This window comes from Nelumbo nucifera, chromosome 1, assembly GCF_055504915.1.
Source record: "Nelumbo nucifera cultivar China Antique chromosome 1, China Antique-T2T, whole genome shotgun sequence".
NCBI classification, from domain to species: Eukaryota; Viridiplantae; Streptophyta; class Magnoliopsida; order Proteales; family Nelumbonaceae; genus Nelumbo; species Nelumbo nucifera.
Genome location: NC_142649.1, coordinates 57380863 through 57401983, shown reverse-complemented (window position 1 = coordinate 57401983; position 21121 = coordinate 57380863). Strand labels below are relative to the sequence as shown.

The window sequence follows — 21121 nt, the reverse complement described above, 5'->3', positions numbered from 1 at the left end:
GTACGGTGATGAACTCCTCGAGGTTGTCAGGCTAGCGCTTGTGTCAGGCGGCCAGGTTGGCGCCTGGACCAGGTTGTCAGGTCGGCGCCTATGTCAGTCGGTGGGTTGGTGTCCTGGCCAGGTTGCCAGGCCGGCGCCTGTGTCTGTCGGCGGGTCGGTGTCCGGGCTAGGTTGCCAGGTTGGCGCCTGTGTCCGGGCCAGGTTGTCAGGTCGGCGCCTGTGTCAGTCGGCGGGTCGGTGTCCGGGCCAGTTTGCCAGGCCGGCGTCTGTGTCTGTCGGCAGGTCGGTGTCCAGGCCAGGTTGCCAGGTCGACGCCTGTGTCCGGGCCAGGTTGCCAGGTCGGTGCCTGTGGCAGGCTGATCTGGCCAGGTCGTGCAGGCCGCGCCAGGTCGCTCGCAGGCCATGCACAGGCCGCGCCAGGTCGCGCGCAGGCTGTGCACAAGCCGCGCCAGGTCACGCGCAGGCCGCGCCAGGCAGCATGCAGGCCGCCCGTAGGCTGCGTGCAGGTCGCACCAGGCCTGCCAGACCGGTGCCCGGTGGGGGACACCAACTTGGTAAGTTGTTGCCTGGGTGTTTGCCTAGTTGTCATGAGGTGCCACGTGTCGCAATTTCACTGGAGGGCCAAATCTGCCCTCATCAATTGCCCCCCACTCCCGAGCTGAGAGTAACTCAGCGAAGGGAGTAGATTTCTTTTGGCCCGTAAGTCGACGAGCTAGTAAGTTTTGATCCAATTCCTTAGGCTTTGGGAGCTGCCTGTATGTGGCGAGCTGCCAGTAAGACGAGGGGATCTCCGCCAGTTCAGTAGTGTAGCCCTTAGGCTCTGGGGCAACTTATAGTTCACTTTTGCTGATTTTGTTCCTGCTGAGGAAGCGACTGGATATTTAGCAATAGTGTGGCCCGCAGGCTTTGGGAGTGACTCGTAGTCTACTCTTCTTTGACTTTTGCTCGTGCTGGAGAGGCGACCGGGCCTTAAGCAGTAATGTGGCCCGTAGGCTTTGGGAGTGACTCGTAGTCTACTCTTTTTTGACTTTCCCGTGCCGGAGAGGCGACCGGGTCTTAAGCAGTAATGTGGCCCGTAGGCTTTTGGGAGTGACTCGTAGTCTACTCTTTTTTGACTTTTGCCCATGCCGGAGAGGTGACCGGGTCTTTATGCAGTAATGTGGCCCGTAGGCTTTTGGGAATGACTCGTAGTCTACTCTTTTTTGACTTTGCCCCTGCCGGAGAGGCGACCGGGTCTTAAGCAGTAATGTGGCCCATAGGCTTTTTGGAGTGACTCGTAGTCTACTCTTTTTTGACTTTTGCTCGTGCTGGAGAGGCGACCGGGTCTTTAAGTAGTAATGTGGCCTGTAGGCTTTTGGGAGTGACTCGTAGTCTACTCTTTTTTGACTTTGCTCGTGCCGGAGAGGCGACCGGGTCTTAAGCAGTAATGTGGCTCGTAGGCTTTTGGGAGTGACTCGTAGTCTACTCTTTTTTGACTTTGCCCGTGCCGGAGAGGCGACCGGGTCTTTAAGTAGTAATGTGGCCCGTAGGCTTTTGGGAGTGACTCGTAGTCTACTCTTTTTTGACTTTGCTCGTGCCGGAGAGGCGACCGGGTCTTAAGCAGTAATGTGGCTCGTAGGCTTTTGGGAGTGACTCGTAGTCTACTCTTTTTTGACTTTGCCCGTGCCGGAGAGGCGACCGGGTCTTAAGCAGTAATGTGGCCCGTAGGCTTTTGGGAGTGACTCGTAGTCTACTCTTTTTTGACTTTGCCCGTGCCGGAGAGGCGACCGGGTCTTAAGCAGTAATGTGGCCCGTAGGCTTTGCTTGTGAGGTGTCTAGCTATGATTGTGCTGCATCAGCTTCGTAATGCTGGTCACCCACTCCTACAAGAAGCTACTAGGAGCTCGACCTTCGGGGGCAGCACTACTAACTTTTTGGTCGCCAGCTCACACAGGAGCCTTGGAAGGCTCGACCGGTAAGGGCGCCTATGTAGTCTGTTGGCCGTCAACTCCCGCGGAAGCCACGGAGAGCTCATCTTTGTAGGGGGGACCTTGCGGAGAGGACTGATGAGGCATTATCTGAATTGAAAGTGAGGTTGGTAGAGCTACTTAGTTTGTTAGCTCCCTGCATAGTTTTTGAGCTCATAAAAAATGTAAACTATAAAGTGATAGCTTCAAAAAAGTGAGGACTTAGCTTTGGTAAGATGAGAACTTAGCTTTTGTAGGATGAGAACTTAGCTTTTCGTAGCGTGTTCCCACAGACGGCGCCAATTGATGTAACCGTTTTTGGTCACGTACCATTTTTTGTGATGTAGAAAATTTTTTGACTAAGTACCTCGTTGTTTGACCTGGTGGTGATGTGCCTTGGTGATGAGCTACTTGGTGGCGAACTCCCTGGGGGAGAACTGCTTGGTGACGAACTGCTTGGTGGCGAACTGCCCGGTGGCGAGCTCCCTGGTGGAGAGCTACTTGGTGACGAATTGCCAGGTGGCAAACTGCCTGGTGGTGCTCCCTGGTGGTGAACTACTTGGGGTCGAAATGCCTCGTGGCGAACTTCTTGTTGGCGAATTGCCTGGTGGCGAACTGCCTGGTGGCGAACTGCCTAGTGGTGAACTGCCTGGTGGCGAACTGCCTGGTGGCGAACTGCCTGGGGGCGAACTGCCTGGTGGCGAACTATCTGGGGGCGAACTGCCTAGTGGTGAACTGTCTGGTGGCGAACTGTCTGGTGGCGAACTCCCTAGTGGCAAACTGCCTGGTGGCGAGCTGCCTGGTGGCGAACTACCTGGTGGAAAACTGCCTGGTGGTGAAGTCCCTGGTGGTGAACTACCAGGTGGTGAACTCCCTGGTGGTGAACTCCCTGGTGGCAAACTGCCTGGTGGCGAGCTGCTTGGTGTAGAACTGCCTGGTGGCGAACTGCCTAGGGGCGAACTGCCTGGTGGCGAACTGCCTGTTGGTGCTCCCTGGTGGCGAACTGCTTGGGAGCGAACTGCCTGGTGGCGAACTCCCTGGTGGCAAGCTACCTGGGGGCGAACTGCCTGGTGGCGAGTTGCCTGGTGGCGAGTTGCCTGGTGGCGAACTGCTTGGTGGCAAACTGCCTGGTGGCGAACTGCCAGGTGGGAACTCCCTGGTGGTGAACTGCTAGGTGGTGAACTCCCTGGTGGTGAACTCCCTGGTAGCGAACTGCCTGATGGCGAACTGCCTGGTGGCGAGTTGCCTGGTGGCGAGCTGCCTGGTGGCGAACTGCTTGGTGGCGAACTGCCTGGTGGACTCGTCACTTGACTTGCTCCTAGGCGGCCTGGAACTCAGAGGATGGTGGAGCTCCTTGGTGCAGCGCAACCCGACTACCCTCCGCGTGAGGTGATTTTCTCTCCTTTGTAGGCGGCGGGAGCTGAGGGACCTACAAGAACTGAATCAGAGGACCCGGGGGTATTTTCCCGGCGAGGACTCTCCGATGCCTAAGTTAGCATTCTAATTACAGAGGGCTTGGAGAGAAATGAGAGGGCTAGAGAGCGGGGGTTACCATCCTTTTTCCTCCCCTTTGGCTTTGGGGGTCGGAGTCCTTATATAGTGGTGCCCTCGTGGGTTAGGTGGGAGAAAAGCCTTCAAACGGTAAGACGTCATATCCCGTCAGAACCGGGGTACGGTGATGAACTCCTCGAGGTTGTCAGGCTGGCGCTTGTGTTAGGCGGCCAGGTCGGCGCTTGGGCCAGGTTGTCAGGTCGGCGCCTATGTTAGTCGGCGGGTCGGTGTCCGGGTCAGGTTGCCCGGCCGGCGCCTGTGTCTGTCGGCGGGTCGGTGTCCGGGCCTGGTTGCCAGGTTGGCGCCTATGTCCGGGCCAGGTTGTCAGGTCGGCACCTGTGTCAGTCGGCGGGTCGGTGTCCGGGCCAGGTTGCCAGGCCGGCGCCTGTGTCTGTCGGCAGGTCGGTGTCCGGTCCAAGTTGCCAGGTCGGCGCCTGTGTCCGGGCCAGGTTGTCAGGTCGGTGCCTGTGTCTGGGCTAGGTTGCCAGGTCGGCGCCTGTGTCCGGGCCAGGTTGCCAGGTCGGCGCCTGTGTCCGGGCCAGGTTGCTAGGTCGGCCCTTGTGGCAGGCTGATCCGGCCAGGTCGCACAGGCCGCGTGCAGGCCGCGCAGGTCGCGCGCATGCCGCGCGTAGGTCGCACGCAGGCCGCGCCAGGTCGCGTGCAGGCCGCCCGGGCCACGCCAGGCCGCGTGCAAGTCTGCCGTAGGCTGCATGCAGGTCGCGCCAGACCAGCCAGACCGGTGCCTGGGGGGGACACCAACTTGATAAGTTGTTGCCTGGGTGTTTGCCTAGTTGTCACGAGGTGCCACGTGTTGGAATTTCACTTGTGGGCCAAATCTACCCTCATCAGAGACCATCAAAGAAATTGGGGTTGTGGCTGAATAGGTAAAATCAACAGAACCCTAGTAGTTGCTCTTGTGATTAAGAATATTGCAGGCAAACTAAATCCAAGGCAAAGTAGATTTATTAGAGAATAGGGAATGAAGTCCCTTTAGGTGTTAACTCAGTGTCTCTAGAGCTTAGTAATTTGCTAGGTGGAGATAGCATCCCAAATTTTCCTCAAGGTATGGTGAGTGCAGAGCAGCCAAAGTGTTCCTAATTAATAAGATCTTCCAACAATGTAGATGGGCAAAAGACATACTATGCCTTTGGGGTCTTGTCTTTAAAGATCAAGACCATTTAGTAGTATCTTTGTCTACTATGGTCTATTAGGCTTAAATGAAAGATTTTAGGCATGAAAATATGTAAAGCTTCATTTCTTCCCGATTTTTGGCCATTTTGGGCTTCCACGAGTTTTCATCTACTTTATATCTCCTATGATCATGTTATTTATGTTAGATAATAAAAACCTATTCAAGGATTTCACCTAACAACTTAAGCTTTTAGGTTTATGATTCTTTGAAACAGTATCATAGCTTGTTTGACCAACTGGTTTAGTGTTCATCCTTGCTGCCCCCATTTTAATTAATTAAATTTCAGCACAAGGTAAGGATGGGCATGTATTTGTCCACATGATTTCACATGAGGGGCATGTTAGAGAATAAAAACCTATTCAAGGACCTCATCTAACAACATATTTGGGACTATATTCCTAATGATCAGCCCGCTACTTTTTGAGCATGTTACGTGTTTGGGAAAATGATATTGGTTCAAGTTTTATGCAGTTTATTTTTAACATATTTTGTGTCATGATATACAAAATAGTTGCCATTTTTAGTTAATTATATCAATAATTTATTATAATATTTTGATAATTTTATTATTAATGCCATGCATACATTCAATATCCAGCTTTTAGTCCATTATAAATCCAGTGAATAAAATTAAATTTGAATTCGAATATAAATGAGCCAAACCCATTTGATTCGATTCATTAGGAGGCTAAATGGGGACTTATAATAAGCAAGAAAAGAAAATAGAAAAAAGAAAAAAGGCTCCGCAGATTTTGAGATGAGAAGTATGTATTTATAGCGAATAATGGTATTTACAGCCTATAAAGTATAAATTGGTTTTGATCGTTTTCAATCTGGGGATGAATCACTCAATTGGGACCCCAACAACTCAAGTACATAACTTTTCTTAGCGATTCTTCTGATTGCTTCATGTGCTGCTGCTGGTCTGTCAAGGCCTTCTTACCCATCATTGCCATGGCTGAGGAGGAGGAAGAGATGTTCCTGCCGGCCTGAGAGAACGATGGGAGGAGGACAATATTGTTCTTGGCGTGCTGGTGGAGACATCTCAGAGTGTAAGTCCATCTACAGATACCCTGATCTTTCAATGCCTCAACTGCTCCAACGCTGGCTGCCACAATCCATGCTCTGCTCGTTGAACTCATCTTCCTTTTAATTAATCTCTTCTCTTGAGTCTGCTGTTTTCTTGGTAGCTAGTGATTAATAATGAAGAAGGAAAAGCTTGTTGATATGAATTCTTAGCCCAGGATATATAGCTTTTATATACAGATATGTATGAGATCGACAATTCTGGGAGTTGGGAAAAAAACCAGAGGCGATGAGGTGGTTTTGCTGGTGGTTTGGGAAAGAGTCCAAAGTGGCTACTTGTTTTAGAGAAGCCCCACAAAGAAACCAGACAACTGAGAATAAAAATAAAGAAAGAGAAGGGGCTGGGCCAGGGGGAAAGAACCTGTAGTCGAGCTTCAGGAATTATTACAGCTCACGGGAAGGTTTGATGGGTCGGTGGACCCTGGTACAACAGTGCTGGTGTCGTCCAGCGCCCAGTTTTCCTGAAGATCTTCTTGTGGCCAATAATGTTGGAGATGTTGTCACACTCACTTCCATGAAAACCGAATTTTTCTTCCGAATGAATAGCAGAGACAACCACCTTTGGCTTTGTCGAGTAGCAATAACCTGTAATGTCGTACAGTACAAGTGTACAAGAAATTAATAAACATGGCCCCATGTTTATCTGTAACTCTTATCTTCCTTTATTCATACTTACTAGTTTCGGTAGGAGTGCAACTTGGGCGGGTTGTGTCTGAATCCGAATCGGTCCAATCCAAAATTTTATAGAGACTGGGTTTGGATTTTTAGTCCTTGGGTTGGGTTTGGGTTCAAGAAGTTTGGCTTTTTTATTTTTGGATTAGGTTTGGGCCTAGTCCTTAGGTAATCTGAATCCGGTCCAAACCCAGTCCAACTATATACATTTATACATACATATATGTATATATATAAATATTGCAAGCATATTTACATATATGTACATATATATTTGTATATATAACATTTGTATACATATTTTGCATACATATTTATATATATATATAAATATATGTATATATATTTGTATAAATATATTTACAAATATATAATTTTAAAGTGGGTTTATAGACCAACCCGAGCCTGGCCTGGGCCCTAGCCCAACCCAAATGCATCAAATTATAGTACGAATTGTGCTCAAGTTGAGAAAATCGGGCTTAACCTCAGGCTCAAATCTTAAACCCAACTTTTAGGGCCGGGCCTGGGTTGACCATAAACCCGGCCCAACCCACCTGACTTGCACTCCTAGGGCTAGGCTATAATTGATCTACTCAGCTAGCTGCTAACGGGCTAGGCCGCCCATGGGCCCATATGGCTCACATTAATATTAATAATAATAATAATAATAATAAATAAATAAATAAATAAATATAGATAATTATGTGTTTATATAAATATGTATGTTTTTAATCTCTTCCTTAAAAAAGAAATGATGCTGGCCAACGCGCCAACCCCGGCTCATCAGTTTATCATGTTATGCCACCACAACCCACATTACGCCTATAATTTGAAATTAATATCCATAACTATGGAAGGGGGAAAAAGATGTGTGTAGAGGCCAAGAGTCTCTAACCAAATGCCTCTCTCACACGGAGTTTCCCCTTGTCTCTTTCTTCATAAAATCATTCTAAATTCTTCACCCATTTCTTCAATAGTCAATGTTTGTAATAATATCTCCCCTCTACCCACTAAATCCCTTGTGTCATATTAAATATCTTTGAAACTCTTTTGACTCTTTCTAATAAAAGATGAGTATAAATTAGAAGGGTTGAATAGGGTTTAAGAGCCAACCCTAGACCAACCTAAAACAAGAACCTTCGCCTAGAACCAAATTGATAAAACCTATATTTGCTTTGTCCAAACCTTTCCAAATTTCTATTCAACCCGTACATTTGGATGAGTTCTACCAGTTGATTGATGGCCTTCTCCTCCTTCTTCACTAAGGAGGCAAAGAGGCCACAGGAGTTGCAACATCCAATAAAATCTGAGTTCAGATCTGAAAAGTTATAGCTTTTAGGTCTTACTGCCTTACCAGCTCTAGATCTAGATTTGAGTGGATTCATAAACAAGATAATTCAGTCCATCTTAATATAGCCCAAGTCAAACCCAACCTTATATATATAGAAAAAATATGGACTACTTCAATATTTATACATTTCTATAGACACATATCCATGAATCCATTTTTCTCATTTTTCTTTTATTTTTTGTATTTAGCATTTATAATAAATAAATTTTCCAATTTAACAAATACAGTATTGAGTCAGTACTAAAACAAATAATAGATAATTAATAAACCGTTCAATTAATGACAATGGCTACTAAAGTCTTTTGGTTACTTCAAACTTTTTAAGAAAAGGTAAAAAAAAAAAAATAGAGTATCCTAAAGAACAAAGAGTTCATCTCCCAATTCTCTTCTTTATTTTGCAGACATTAGTCCTCCTACCCACTCTTGCAATGCGTAAAGGTCCACACAAAAACATTAAACTACCTTGCAATAACCCTATCAAATTTAACTAAAGAACAAAGGGATAGTGGACTTGATCCTCTCTTATTATATATTTGAATATAAAGTTTTGAGTCTGTGCTAAATATCTTATATTTCAACTAAGGTTCACATCAGCCCTTATTTAAGATCTCAACTATATTAAGGCTTGATAGATGGCTTTTCTGTTGAATGAGTGTCTCTAGGGGATTTAAGAGTTCAAAAGTTAAATCTTTAAACAGCACTTAAGGTTACACTTGCCAATAAATGTCAATCTTGCCTTGGATTTTTATTTTTTGAAAAACCAAAAATTGGATAAAATTTTAGGAGAGTTACACCAAACATAGAGATATAAGTTTGGTAGTGTATAGTCACACCTAACATACATTTATATATATATAAATGACAAGAAAATTCTGTGGTTATAAAGAAATAAGGCTGCGCTTGGAAACGATGTAAATAGACTGTAAAGTACATCAATAAAAAAAAGTAAATTTGTATTCAAGTGAGTTTTTAATAAAAAAAAGCCAAATTTATGTTTGCATCCATTATAGCTAAAGGTCTATTTGGTAAGAAGGTAAATTTATTCATACAAAACTAATCTAATTTTGCAAATTATATGAACGTTTTACACTATACATATTTGCATTCACATTTACTTGCATCCTTTCCATACGCAGCCTAAAGAAAAGAAGAGTATGATCTTAGTTTTTTGCTTAATTTCCATTGATTTGGCAGACTTATTTTGGAGCCAAATAATAGAATCCAAATTTTCCTGAAAATTATGAAGTGATTTAGCACAAAACCGAAAAATTTGTTTCCCCTCCCAATAATTTAGCACAAGAAGAAGAAGAAAAGCATGTAGTAATTTGCACAACTTTGTTGATTTCTGTATGTATGAAGTGGTGGAGTATACAATGATTTCACAACAGCAAGGAATTCCATCCTAATAGCTAGTGACAAGCCAAGCCAAGGACGTACGTTTCATGGGGAATTCAATCAGCTAGCAGGACCAATTCATCATCATCAATTCTCATCCTTCATTTTCTTTTCCTTGCCCAAAGAACCATGCATCCAGCACTTAATTGTGTATTGGTTCTTCCTCCAACTAGTGTCGATCAGTGTGGAATAATCATCAGTTGGGACCCCAGCAGCTCAGGTACATAACTTTTCTGAGAGACTCCTCAGCTTGCTTCATCTGTTGCTCGTCTCTACTCGCCATCACCAAGGAAGACGACAGGCTTCTCTTAGCCTGAGAGACCGATCGGAGATTGTTCTTGGCGTGCTGGTGTAACGATCTCAGAGTGTAATTCCACCTACAGATGCCTTGGTCTTTCAATGCCTCAACAGCTCCAACGCTGGCTGCCACAATCCACGCTCTGCTCGAAGAACTCATGTTTTCTTTGTTCTTGATCTTCTGGGTTTTACTTCTCTTTATCTAATTATGAGATGATATGAGATGGGTTTGTTGGGTGATGCTTTGGATCGATGAAGAGTTGTTAGCTCGCTATGTGGCATATATAGAGTGATGGAGATAAAGATGGTGACAAAACCAGTGGCTGCTTTGCCAGTGGTTTGGAACTAAAGCCAGTGGTTTTGGGTCCATTCCATTATTATAAAGCGACCAAGCAGTAACTGTGATTTGAATGGGGACACAAACAGTGCCCCCCACCACCACCAACAACCAAACCTGAGTCATGAGCTGTTAGGGCTGAGAGGGTAGAACCAGTCATTTGGTAATAAAACCAGTGTCAACTTGTAGTCCCAGTGTGCGAGGCTGTGACCTGTGAGCCTCAGGTTTCATAACTAACGCTTTTGTCCCTACCACTGGAAAGAAATTCTTCTCTCTTCCTGGCAGGGTTCTTGTGGGTGTTTCCAAAATCAAGAAGTTTGAATGAGGGCTGATAATTTGATTGGCAGCCTAAAGCTTTTTTTCCCATGTTGAAGGTACATTGTTTATTAATTCAAATGCCCAAAATTTTTACCAGAGAATGATTCTTATTTGGTAAACCGGATTTTGAAGGATGCATATGAACATTGGAGTCAAAATCTATGGGTTTAATAACACTAAGGGCCCGTTCGCTTTTATGTAACTTACTAATTTTTTTCTAGGAAACAATTACTCAGGTAAGTTTTTCCTGAGAAACAATTACCCAGCTCCACGTCTGTCTTATTGTGCTTAAAGTAACAAAAAATTAAAAAAATGATAAAAAACTAATTACTTTCATTAATTATAAAATTAATATATTTGTATAAATTCTATATATATAGTTAATTATACTAATTATAATTTTCAATTAGACCCCAATTTTAGTTGGATCGGATTGGTTATTAATTAAGTGCAAGTTCTAACATCCAAATTCAGCATAAATATATCCAATATCAAAACGAATATATGACAAAAATTACATCTAATTATTTATTCTCTCCACCATTTCATGTTCACTCATCTTACAACCAGCAAACAATTAATTCAGTTCAAGTGAATTGATGATGATGAACGTATTTTTAGAATTTTAATTCAAAGGATAGAGCTAAATAGGGGGTGTGTAATAGTAATATTGCAAATAGTTAGTTTTCTAATTGATGACAAATATCTTGAAAGGAGGTTTCTATATGTTAAATTTCAAAGAGGTTGATTTTCTATGGCAAATAGTTTAATTCAACAAAGAAGTTTCTTGATGTGTCAAGAAGTGAGGATAAGTTCAAGACCAAGTTAGAAAAGTGAAAGAGAGTTCTCATTGTACTGGTAAGGGAGTCAAGCTTATTGAAATGGTCTATATTGTAGGTAAATGACCCTCCTTTAGGTTTTTTGAGTTGTTTAGTCCCGGTATTCATGGTTATCTCTTCTTTTTCAGAAAGTTTGGTAGATCTGTTTGTTGGCATTCTATGTTTCTAGCTTTTCGTGCTATATATTTGCATTTCATGGTTTTATAAAATGACTCGGAAACGGAACCGTTCTGACCATCTATTTTTGGGTTGATGGTCTGACCATCCGGTTTGAATGGACAATTCGTTTTATCAAAAAAATTAAAAATAAAAAGCAGCCAAAAACTATTGAATGGGTCGACGATTCGATCGCCTAAATCAACTTGTTATTAACTTTTTAAATAGTTTTTGGCCAAGGATTAGATTTGGGGTAAAATGGAATTGGTTGCCTGGACGATTCCCGGGCTGAACGGTTCAACCATCCGGATCAACCACAGTTCGAAAACCATGATTTGCACTTCATGGGTTGTAATCGGAACATTTAATTTATAAATGAATTTTGCCTTTAAGGCTTAAAAATTTTAAGACAATAACCCATAATTAAATAGTAATTATAGGGTAGATTGTGAAATTAAATAATAATTACTAGAAACATGTTTATATACCATAAAATTTACAATAAATTAATTATAAATTATTAGATTGTCAAACACCAATATTTTTACCATTTTTTAGTTCTATGTTAATTAAACTGTGGCATCAACGGGTCAGGTCAATGTTTAAATCTGGACAACTTTGGCTGTTAGGAAAAGTAGTAGTTTGGGTTGTGTAGTAGCTTCTTGCACACATACCATGGGCGCGGGGTAAAAAGTATTTGTAGTTGATATTTTTTAACCGAAAGAAAACAAACCAGGAACCAAACGAGGTAACATGTCATTTCTAAGATGATTCTAAATATAGGGCTGCAAATGGATCGGATCGGATTCGGTAAAGGGTATATCCGATCCGATCTGATAATAATTTGTCAGATTTTCAAGAGTATGATTTGAATTCGAATATTTATGATATAAATTGAATATTCAATTCAAATCTGATTCGATTAGGATTGTAATAAGAAAATTTATGATATAAATAAATAATATATTATAATATGTAATATATATATATATATAACATATAACATATAATATTTCATAATTAATGGATTGGATCGAGGTATATAAGAATTTGATTCATTAACTAAACGGATCAACTTTTCCAATGAGATAAATTTGTTGGGATCAAGGGAAGTATTCAAATCCGACTCTTATTGGTTCAGATTTGCACTTGAATCGAATCGAATCTGACTTATTTGCAGACCTACCCAATTAGCCATGAGGCAACATGTCATCTCTAGGAAGTTCCCAAATAGGCAAACTTTAATCATACTGGGGACCTAGCTATTACAAGGTTTAGGTTATCAATTAAGTTTGGTTCTAGGCCAGTTAAACTAGGGATGGCAACTTTTCCCATAAAATAGGGGCCCTGCCCTGCCCCGCCCCGAATTGGGCAGGTTTTACCCGATCTTAAGCAAGGATGGGAACGGGTTTTGCATATAATTCCTTGAACCTGATGGTAAATTATAAAATATGCCTATGTTTAAAATTAATTTCTAAAATATCTTTAAACTTTCTTCAAATTCCTAAAAGCATTACGATCCAATAATTTAATGTTTTAAATACTCCTAAATTTCCATAATCCAATGTTTAAAATACCAATAAATTCCCATAATATATTTTTCAAATTATCCGAATTATGATATGTTATTAGGTATTGACTCGGGGCGGAGAAAATTCAGGGATTTCTCGTCCCTGATAAGAAGGAGGTTTTCCACTCCGAACCCGCCCTATCATCGGAGACACGGAGGGGGTTCCTTGCCCCAAACCCGCCTTGTTGCCATTCCTAAATCGAACCTTATTTTATATAACGATTCTGGTCTAGAGCATCAAAAGTTGGAATTTTGACTTTGTTTTACTGCATAAATTCTTCATCCAATTGGTAACCCATCAAGGAATTTGGTTGTAAGGAGGCAAAGAAGGAGAATAAGGTGAAGGAGACCATTAAAGATAATAGGGTTGCGACTGAATATGTTAATGCACATCAACAAAACTCTAGTACATTTGCTCCTATGATCAAGAACTACATGCAAACAAAGGCTATTACTCTCGTTATTTTTAAATTACTCTTGTGATTTTACTTTCTAGTTTGTTTTCCTTTGTATCGAGCTTTGACGCATAGTTTTGTTTCATACCCCCTCCTTTTAATTATTAATAAATTCTTCTTTTTCTTAAAAAAGTATAGAAACTTGCATATTACATTGAAGACATGATTTTTTAAAAACAAATCAAGAAGATACCATTTGGCAAATCTTTTTAAGAAGATATTCTAACAACCTAGATGGCAAAAGATATATTAAGCTTTTGGGGTCTTGTCTTTAAAGATCAAGACTATTTAGTAAGTCACTTGATCGACCATGGTCTATGGGGCTGTTAAAAGAAAGATTTTAGGCATGGAAAGATGGAAAGCTTCATGTGAAGCTTCCTGCTTTTTGGAATTTTGGGCTTCCACAAACTGTCATCTACTTCACATCTCCCATCACAACGTTATTAATGTTAGATAATAAAAACTTACATAAGGACCTCACCTAACAACTTAAACTTTTAGGTTGAATGGTTATTTCAAATGGTATCAAAGCCTATTTGATACCAAGTAGTTTACTGTTCATCCTTGCTAACCCCATTATAATCAATTAAATTTCAGCACAAGGTACATGTCAGCACAATGTATTCAAGGACCTCATCTAACAACATAAGCTTTTAGGTTTTGAATGGTTGTTTGAAAATTTACCATCGCTAAGGATGAAAATGGGGCTCCTCTTAGCTAAGAGGAAAGTCCCAATTTGTTCTTAGTGTTCTTGTGTATCAAAGTATGTTATCATTTATAGAAGCCTTCATCTTTCAATGCCTCAACAATTGCATTGCTTGTGGCTACAATTAAGGGTGTCAATGGACCGGTTTTGGGCTGGACCCGTCCAGTCCAAAATTAATTTGGATGGATTGGACAGACCAAAAAGAAATAGTGGATTGGACCAATCCTGATGGAGGGCCAGCTCACCCACCAAACGATAGCTCACGATCAGAGAGGATCATGCATTGGATGGTACCCTCTAGCAAAAATCATGCAAGGGATAATAGTGACAACCCATGCGTTGGATAAGCATTGGAGGGCGGTGGCTATCGGACAGAGGATATCAAGGCATCATTGGAGGGCGGTGGCTAGGTGGCTATCGGACGGAGGATATCAAGGCAGCCTGAGGAAGACTTCGAAGATGTCTAGAAGTCCAGATGTTTTAATTGTTTTAGACTTTTACAACTTCTCTTTCCTATTTACTCTATGAGTCCCAAGATGTATTATAAATATCAGTAATTCCAAGCAAATAAACACACAAGAATTTTCGCCAACTTTTCTCTCTCTTCCAAGGCATACGCCTAGTTACAACAGGCTTCACGAACGAAGCCTTGTGTTCGTCCAGTGCTTGCGTAGTCAGCCCGGTTTACTGCTTCCACGCTGCGTCAGGTGGTATCAAAGCAGGAGTTCGCCTAGTTAGATGGCCAACCAAGACAGTAGCAGTCGCAACCAACCCCATGATGGAGATCAGGGGTTACAAGTTGTTTGGAGAGTGATCGAAGAGTAGCGCACAACCACGCACAACATTGAGCAGTAGTTGGCAAAGATCGCTGGACAACTGCGGACCTTGTTGCGGGAGGATGTTCCAAGGAACCGGGATAACCCAACCGGAGGAGATGACCATGGTAGACCACTCGTCAACCCCATACCCCGGAATCCTATTCTTGATGATGATAGAGACGACGAACTAAAGCTCGGCGTTGCTCCAGTTCTTCCTGGCGACGACAGAAACGGTAGGAATTGGCGCAACCCTCGCAATTTCAATCCTCGTCGAAATCATGATGAGTTTAAACTCAAGGTAGATATTCCTACTTTTAGTGGGGATCTGGATATCGAGGGTCTTCTCGATTGGATCACCAAGGTCGACCGTTTCTTTGAGTACATGGAGATCCCGGAAGAAAGAAGGGTAAAATTAGTAGCGTTCTAACTGAAGGGAGGAGCATCTGTCTAGTGGGAACGAAGGAGGGAGACTCGGATCTGAGAAAGAAGAGGTACAGTTCGAACATGGTGGCGCATAAAGCAACTAATAAGAGGTAGGTTTTTACCCCCTGATTATGAGCAATATATGTTTGAATAAATATCAACGATATGCACAGGGGACAAGAAGCGTAAATGAATACACATCAGAATTCCTGATATTGACTGAACGAAATCAGCTATCTGAAAGTGATAACCAGCAGGTAGCCCGTTATCTAAGTGGTTTGAGACCTACTATCAGAGACAAGATTGACGTCCAGATGGTTCTCTGTGTGCAGGAAGCTATCGACGGTACAGTGGGAGCGACAACAGACCGGCAGCAGTCGACAAGAACAAAGCAGCCCCAGGAGTACAACACTCCCACCCGCCGAGTACAGCTAACGCCAGTAAGGCCGCCACGGGAGAAAACACTCGAGGTAGCACTTCAAATCCTCCTAAACCCAGTAATCCCTATGCAAAACCTGCTCCTTTTAAGTGCTTCAAGTGCAATGAAGTTGGGCATAGGTCTAGTGACTGTCCCAGAAGGAAGGCAGTTAACATGATAAGAGAGGGAGGATGAAGAAGATGTTGATGATGAAATATATTGTGGACCTGATGGAGAGAATGAAGAAGGTCCCTGTGAGCATGAAGAATACACATGTGTTGTGAGGAAACTGATGCTGTCCTAAAGAAGCAAAGATACCACTCAACGACACCGATTGTTTCACACTAGATGCACGGTACAGGGTAAATTATTTGATTTAATTATTGATAGTGGCAGTCAGGAAAATATTATTTGCAGGGATGTGGTACAAAAATTACAACTACTTCCTGAGAAGCATCCGAACCCATACACAATTGGGTGGATCAAGGAAGTTGGCGACGTACAAGTGGAGGAACGCAACAAGGTCCCATTCTCCATTGGTAAGTACACTGATGAGGTATATTGTGATATTGTGGATATGAATTCTTGCCATATTTTGCTGGGTAGGCCTTGGAAGTTTGATGTAGATGCAAAACACCTAGGTAGGAAAAATACCTACCAGTTCGAAAAAGATGGTGTACGCTACACCTTATTACCCATGGCAGAAAATAATCCACCAAAGGCTTCAAAGGCAGAGGAGAGAAATTTCCTTACCATTTACACATCACCATGCTGAATTTGTAAAGGAATGCAAGGATACCCGCGATGTCCATTTGTTGGTGGTGAAGGGAGAAAGCATGAATGAGTCACTAGAGGAAAACAATATTCCAATGGACGTGCAAGGGCTACTCGATGAGTTCCATGACGTAGTTCCTGATGAGTTACCTAATGAACTCCCACCCATGCAAGATATCCGACATCATATTGATTTTGTTTCTAGTGCTAGTCTACCTAACCTCCCACATTACAGGATGAGTCCTAAAGAAAATGAGATCTTACGGGAAAAGGTAGAAGAATTATTATGAAAGGGGCATATTCAAGTTAGCATGAGCCCTTGTACAGTACCAACGTTATTAACACCCAAGAAAGATGGGAGTTGGAGAATGTGTGTCGACAGCAGGGCCATTAACAAGATCACTATTGGCTACAAGTTTCCCATTCCCAGGCTAGACGACATGCTGGATCAACTTGATGGAGCTGTAGTCTTTTCCAAAATCGATCTCAGGAGTGGTTACCATCAGATCAGGATTTGTCCTGGAGACGAGTGGAAGACAACTTTCAAGACTAGAGATGGATTGTACGAATGGTTAGTCATGCCCTTTGGACTAACTAATGCACCCAACACCTTCATGAGGCTAATGAATCAGGTACTGTGCCCTTTTATTGGTAAATTTGTTGTGGTATATTTTGATGACATCTTGATTTACAGCAAATCTATCATTGAGCACCTAGGACATATCAGGGAGGTATTGAATGCATTGAGGGAAAACAAATTATATGCTAATTTAAAGAAGTGCACCTTCATGAGCGATAATTTGCTATTCCTAGGGTTCATTATAAGTAAGGATGGGATTAAGGTGGATGAGGAAAAGGTGAAAGCCATTAGGGAGTGGCCATCCCCAACAAACGTCACGGACATAAGACGTTTCCATGGGTTAGCAACTTTCTATAGGCGATTTATCAAACAGTTTAGTAGTATTGTAGCTCCCATCACTGAGTGTTTGAAAAAGGGAAAGTTCTAGTGGGGAGAAGAACAGTAGCAAAGTTTTGCTCTCATAAAAGAAAAGTTATGCACTGCTCTTGTCCTTGCATTATCAAGTTTTGACAAACTATTTGAGGTTGAATGTGATGCCAGTGGAGTTGGAATCGGGGCTGTATTGTCACAAGAAAAGAGACCAATTGCTTTCTTTAGTGAAAAGTTATGCGAAGCCAGGAAGAAGTGGTCAACTTATGATAAAGAATTCTATGCTGTTGTTAGAGCACTGAAAACCTGGGAACATTACTTAATTGCTAAAGAATTTGTTCTCCCCACCGATCACCAAGCTCTTAAGTATCTCAGTAAGAAAAAGCAATTGAGGAGTGACCTGCATACAAGATGGTCTGCTTTCATTGATAAATTCCCATGCAAGATTGTGTATAAGGCTGAACAGCAAAACACAGTGGCCGATGCTCTAAGTAGGCGTGTAGCCCTCATCAAAACTCTCAACATTGAAATTGTGGGCTTTGAATGCTTGAAAGATCTGTACGCCTAGGATGAGGACTTCAAATAGGTGTGGAAAAAATGCACAAATCGACAGCCAACTGGAGATTTCTACATTCATGATGGGTTCCTTATGAAGGGGGAACAATTGTGCATCCCTTGCACCTCCCTTCTCGAGAAAATCATTAGGGATCTGCATGGGGGTGGATTAGCAAGACACCTCAGGAGAGACAAAACGATCGAAGCAGTCAAGGGGCATTACTACTGGCCTAAATTAAGGAGGGATGTGACCTCTATTGTGAGTAGATGCTTTATCTGTCAGATAGCTAAGGGACAGACCCAGAATATCGGCCTCTACATGCCCCTACCTGTTCCTATTGCGATTTGGGAAGACCTGTCCATGGATTTTGTGCTAGGCTTGCCAAAGACTCCAAGAAATATGGACTCCGTCTTCGTAGTGGTTGACCGGTTCTCCAAGATGGCTTACTTCCTCCCATGCAAGAAGACTGTAGATGCAATAGTGACAGCTAAGCTATTTTTTAGGGAGGTTGTCCGTTTACATGGGGTACCTAAAACCATCACATCGGACCGAGATACGAGGTTCTTAAGTCACTTCTAGATGACCCTATGGAGACTATTTGACTCATCATTCAATTTCAGCAGTATAGCCCATCCACAGACAGATGGATAGACAGAGGTGGTAAATTGGACCTTAGGTAACTTGATCCGCAGTATCTGCAGGGAGAGACCGGAGTAGTGGGATTTTGCCATAGCACAAGCAGAGTTCACTTACAACAATGCAGTTCATAACTCTACAAGTAGATCTCCATTTTCCATTGTTTATATGAAGGTACCTAACCATGCGTTGGATTTAGTGAAGCTACCAGGGTACCCGGCCTCGGCACTTCTACTGAGCAGTTGGCAGAACAGATCCAGTCAGTACAGGAAGAAGTCCAGCAGAAACTAGAGCGAGCCAGTGCAAAGTACAAGGTTGCAGTTGATAAGCATCGTCGGCATCAAGTGTTTGACGTCAGTGATGAAGTCATGGTATTCTTAAGGAAAGAACGCATACTCGTGGGGAAGTATAACAAGCTACATCCTCGTAAGTACGGTCCATACAAGATCATTAAGAAAATCAACGACAATGCTTATGTCGTGGACTTGCCAGATCACATGGGTATCTCCAAAACTTTTAATGTTGCTGATCTTCATCATTACTTACCAGAGGCAACACTTGCATACCCCAGTCATGACTCGAGGTTGAATTCTTTCCAAGTGGGGGAGAATGATGGAGGGCCAGCTCACCCACCAAACGACAGCTCACGATTAGAGAGGATCATGCATCGGACGGTACCCTCTAGCGAAAATCATGCAAGGGATAATAGTGACAACCCATACGTTGGATAAGCATTGGAGGGCGGTGGCTATCGGACGGGGGATATCAAGGCATCATTGGAGGGCGGTGGCTAGGTGGCTATCGGACAAAGGATATCAAGGCAGCCTGAGGAAGACTTCAAAGATGTCTAGAAGTCCAGATGTTTTAATTGTTTTAGACTTTTACAACTTCTCTTTCCTATTTACTCTCTGAGTCCCAAGATGTATTATAAATATCAGTAATTCCAAGCGAATAGACACACAAGAATTTTCGCCAACTTTTCTCTCTCTTCCAAGGCATACGCCTAGTTACAACAGGCTTCATGAACGAAGCCTCATGTTCGTCCGGTGCTTGCGTAGTCAGCCCAGTTTACTACTTCCACGCTGAGTCAAATCCGATCCAAAATATTTATTAGATTGGATTGGACCTGGTCCGTTCATAATAAATTTATATTGAATTTAGTTGGATTAAGCCAATATACAGTCCATTGATATAAGAAAAGAATATAAGTGTCAAGGAACTGGATTTGGGTTGAAACCAATCTAAATTAAAATGAATTTAAACAAATTGGATGGTCTAAACATTAAATTGGATTGATCCAAAATAATCCACATTATTCTCGTTAGATTGAATTGAACCTATTCCATTTGTAATGGACTCACATTGGACTGGATCAGATTGGACCAAATCCGGTCCAACCGACACCCCTAGCTACAATCCATGCTCTGCTTGTCGAACTCTCTTAATTTCCTTCTTTCAAAACTCTTCTATGGGAGCTGTCTTTCAGTTGTGAAGAAGGAAAAACTTGTTTATCCAAGTATATATGCTTAAAATTTATATTCTATCTATTAGTAAAGCTGGTTTGAATGTAGTATTTTACAAGGAGTCATTGGCTCAAGTTTTATACAACTTGTTTTTAATATATTGTGTCATGATATTAATGTAGTTGCCATTTTTAGTTAGTTATATTAATAATTTATTATAATATTTTGATTATTTTTATTATTAATGCATTGAATATCCCGCTAGCTATTAGTCCAATATAAATCCGATGAATAAAATTAAATTTGAATTCGATTATAAATGAACCAAACCCATTTGATTCGATTCATTAGGAAGCTAAATGGGGACTTATAATAAGCATGAAAAGAAAATAGAAAGAAGAAAAAAAGGCTCCGCAGATTTGCAGATGCCAAGTATGTATTTATAGCGAATAATGGTATATATCTACAGCCTATAAAGTATTAACTGGTTTTGATCGTCTTCAATCTGGGGATGAATCAATCAATTGGGACCCCAACAACTCAAGTACATAACTTTTCTTAGCGATTCTTCTGATTGCTTCATGTGCTGCTGTTGGTCTGTCAAGGCCTTCTTACCCATCATTGCCATGGCTGAGGAGGAGGAAGAGATGTTCCTGCCGGCCTGAGAGAACGATGGGAGGAGGACACCATTGTTCTTGGCGTGCTGGTGGAGACATCTGAGAGTGTAATTCCATCTACAGATGCCCTGATCTTTCAATGCCTCAACTGCTCCAACGCTGGTTGCCACAATCCATGCTCTGCTCGTTGAACTCATCTTCCTTTTAATTAATCTCTTCTCTTGAGTCTGCTGTTTTCTTGGTAGCTAGTGATTAATAATGAAGAAGGAAAAGCTTGTTGATATGAATTCTTAGCCCAGGATATATAGCTTTTATATACAGATATGTATGAGATCGACAATTCTGGGAGTTGGGAAAAAAACCAGAGGCGATGAGGTGGTTTTGCTGGTGGTTTGGGAAAGAGTCCAAAAGTGGCTACTTGTTTTAGAGAAGCCCCACAAAGAGTCGAAAAGAGAATAAGGGCCAAGGGGGAAGAACCTGTACTTGAGCTTCAGGAGTGATTACAGCTCACGAGCAGGCAGAGATGGGTGGACCCTGGTACAGTGCTGGTGTCGACCAGCGCCCAGTTTCCATGAAAATCTGCTTGTGGCCAATAA

The 21121-nt window shown here is 42.4% G+C and overlaps 2 protein-coding genes across 2 annotated transcripts; both read right to left on the bottom strand.

Annotated features, from left to right (window-relative positions):
• Positions 1-5223: 5223 nt before the first annotated feature.
• Positions 5224-9760, bottom strand: LOC104585806 (uncharacterized). Its single transcript, XM_088886805.1, has one exon. It carries the CDS (start codon positions 9648-9650, stop codon positions 9390-9392), a length of 261 nt encoding a protein of 86 aa, XP_088742931.1. The 5' UTR covers positions 9651-9760; the 3' UTR covers positions 5224-9389.
• Positions 9761-20196: 10436 nt separating this feature from the next.
• Positions 20197-20895, bottom strand: LOC148803312 (uncharacterized). Its single transcript, XM_088896604.1, has one exon. The coding sequence runs from the start codon at positions 20720-20722 to the stop codon at positions 20429-20431; it is 294 nt and encodes a 97-aa protein (XP_088752730.1). The 5' UTR covers positions 20723-20895; the 3' UTR covers positions 20197-20428.
• Between the last annotated feature and the right edge of the window lie 226 nt (positions 20896-21121).

What these genes read in the sequence shown, in the direction of transcription:
- LOC148803312 (XM_088896604.1), bottom strand. Translation starts at nt 20,722, where the DNA reads ATGAGTTCAACGAGCAGAGCATGGATTGTGGCAACCAGCGTTGGAGCA.
- LOC104585806 (XM_088886805.1), bottom strand. Translation starts at nt 9,650, where the DNA reads ATGAGTTCTTCGAGCAGAGCGTGGATTGTGGCAGCCAGCGTTGGAGCT.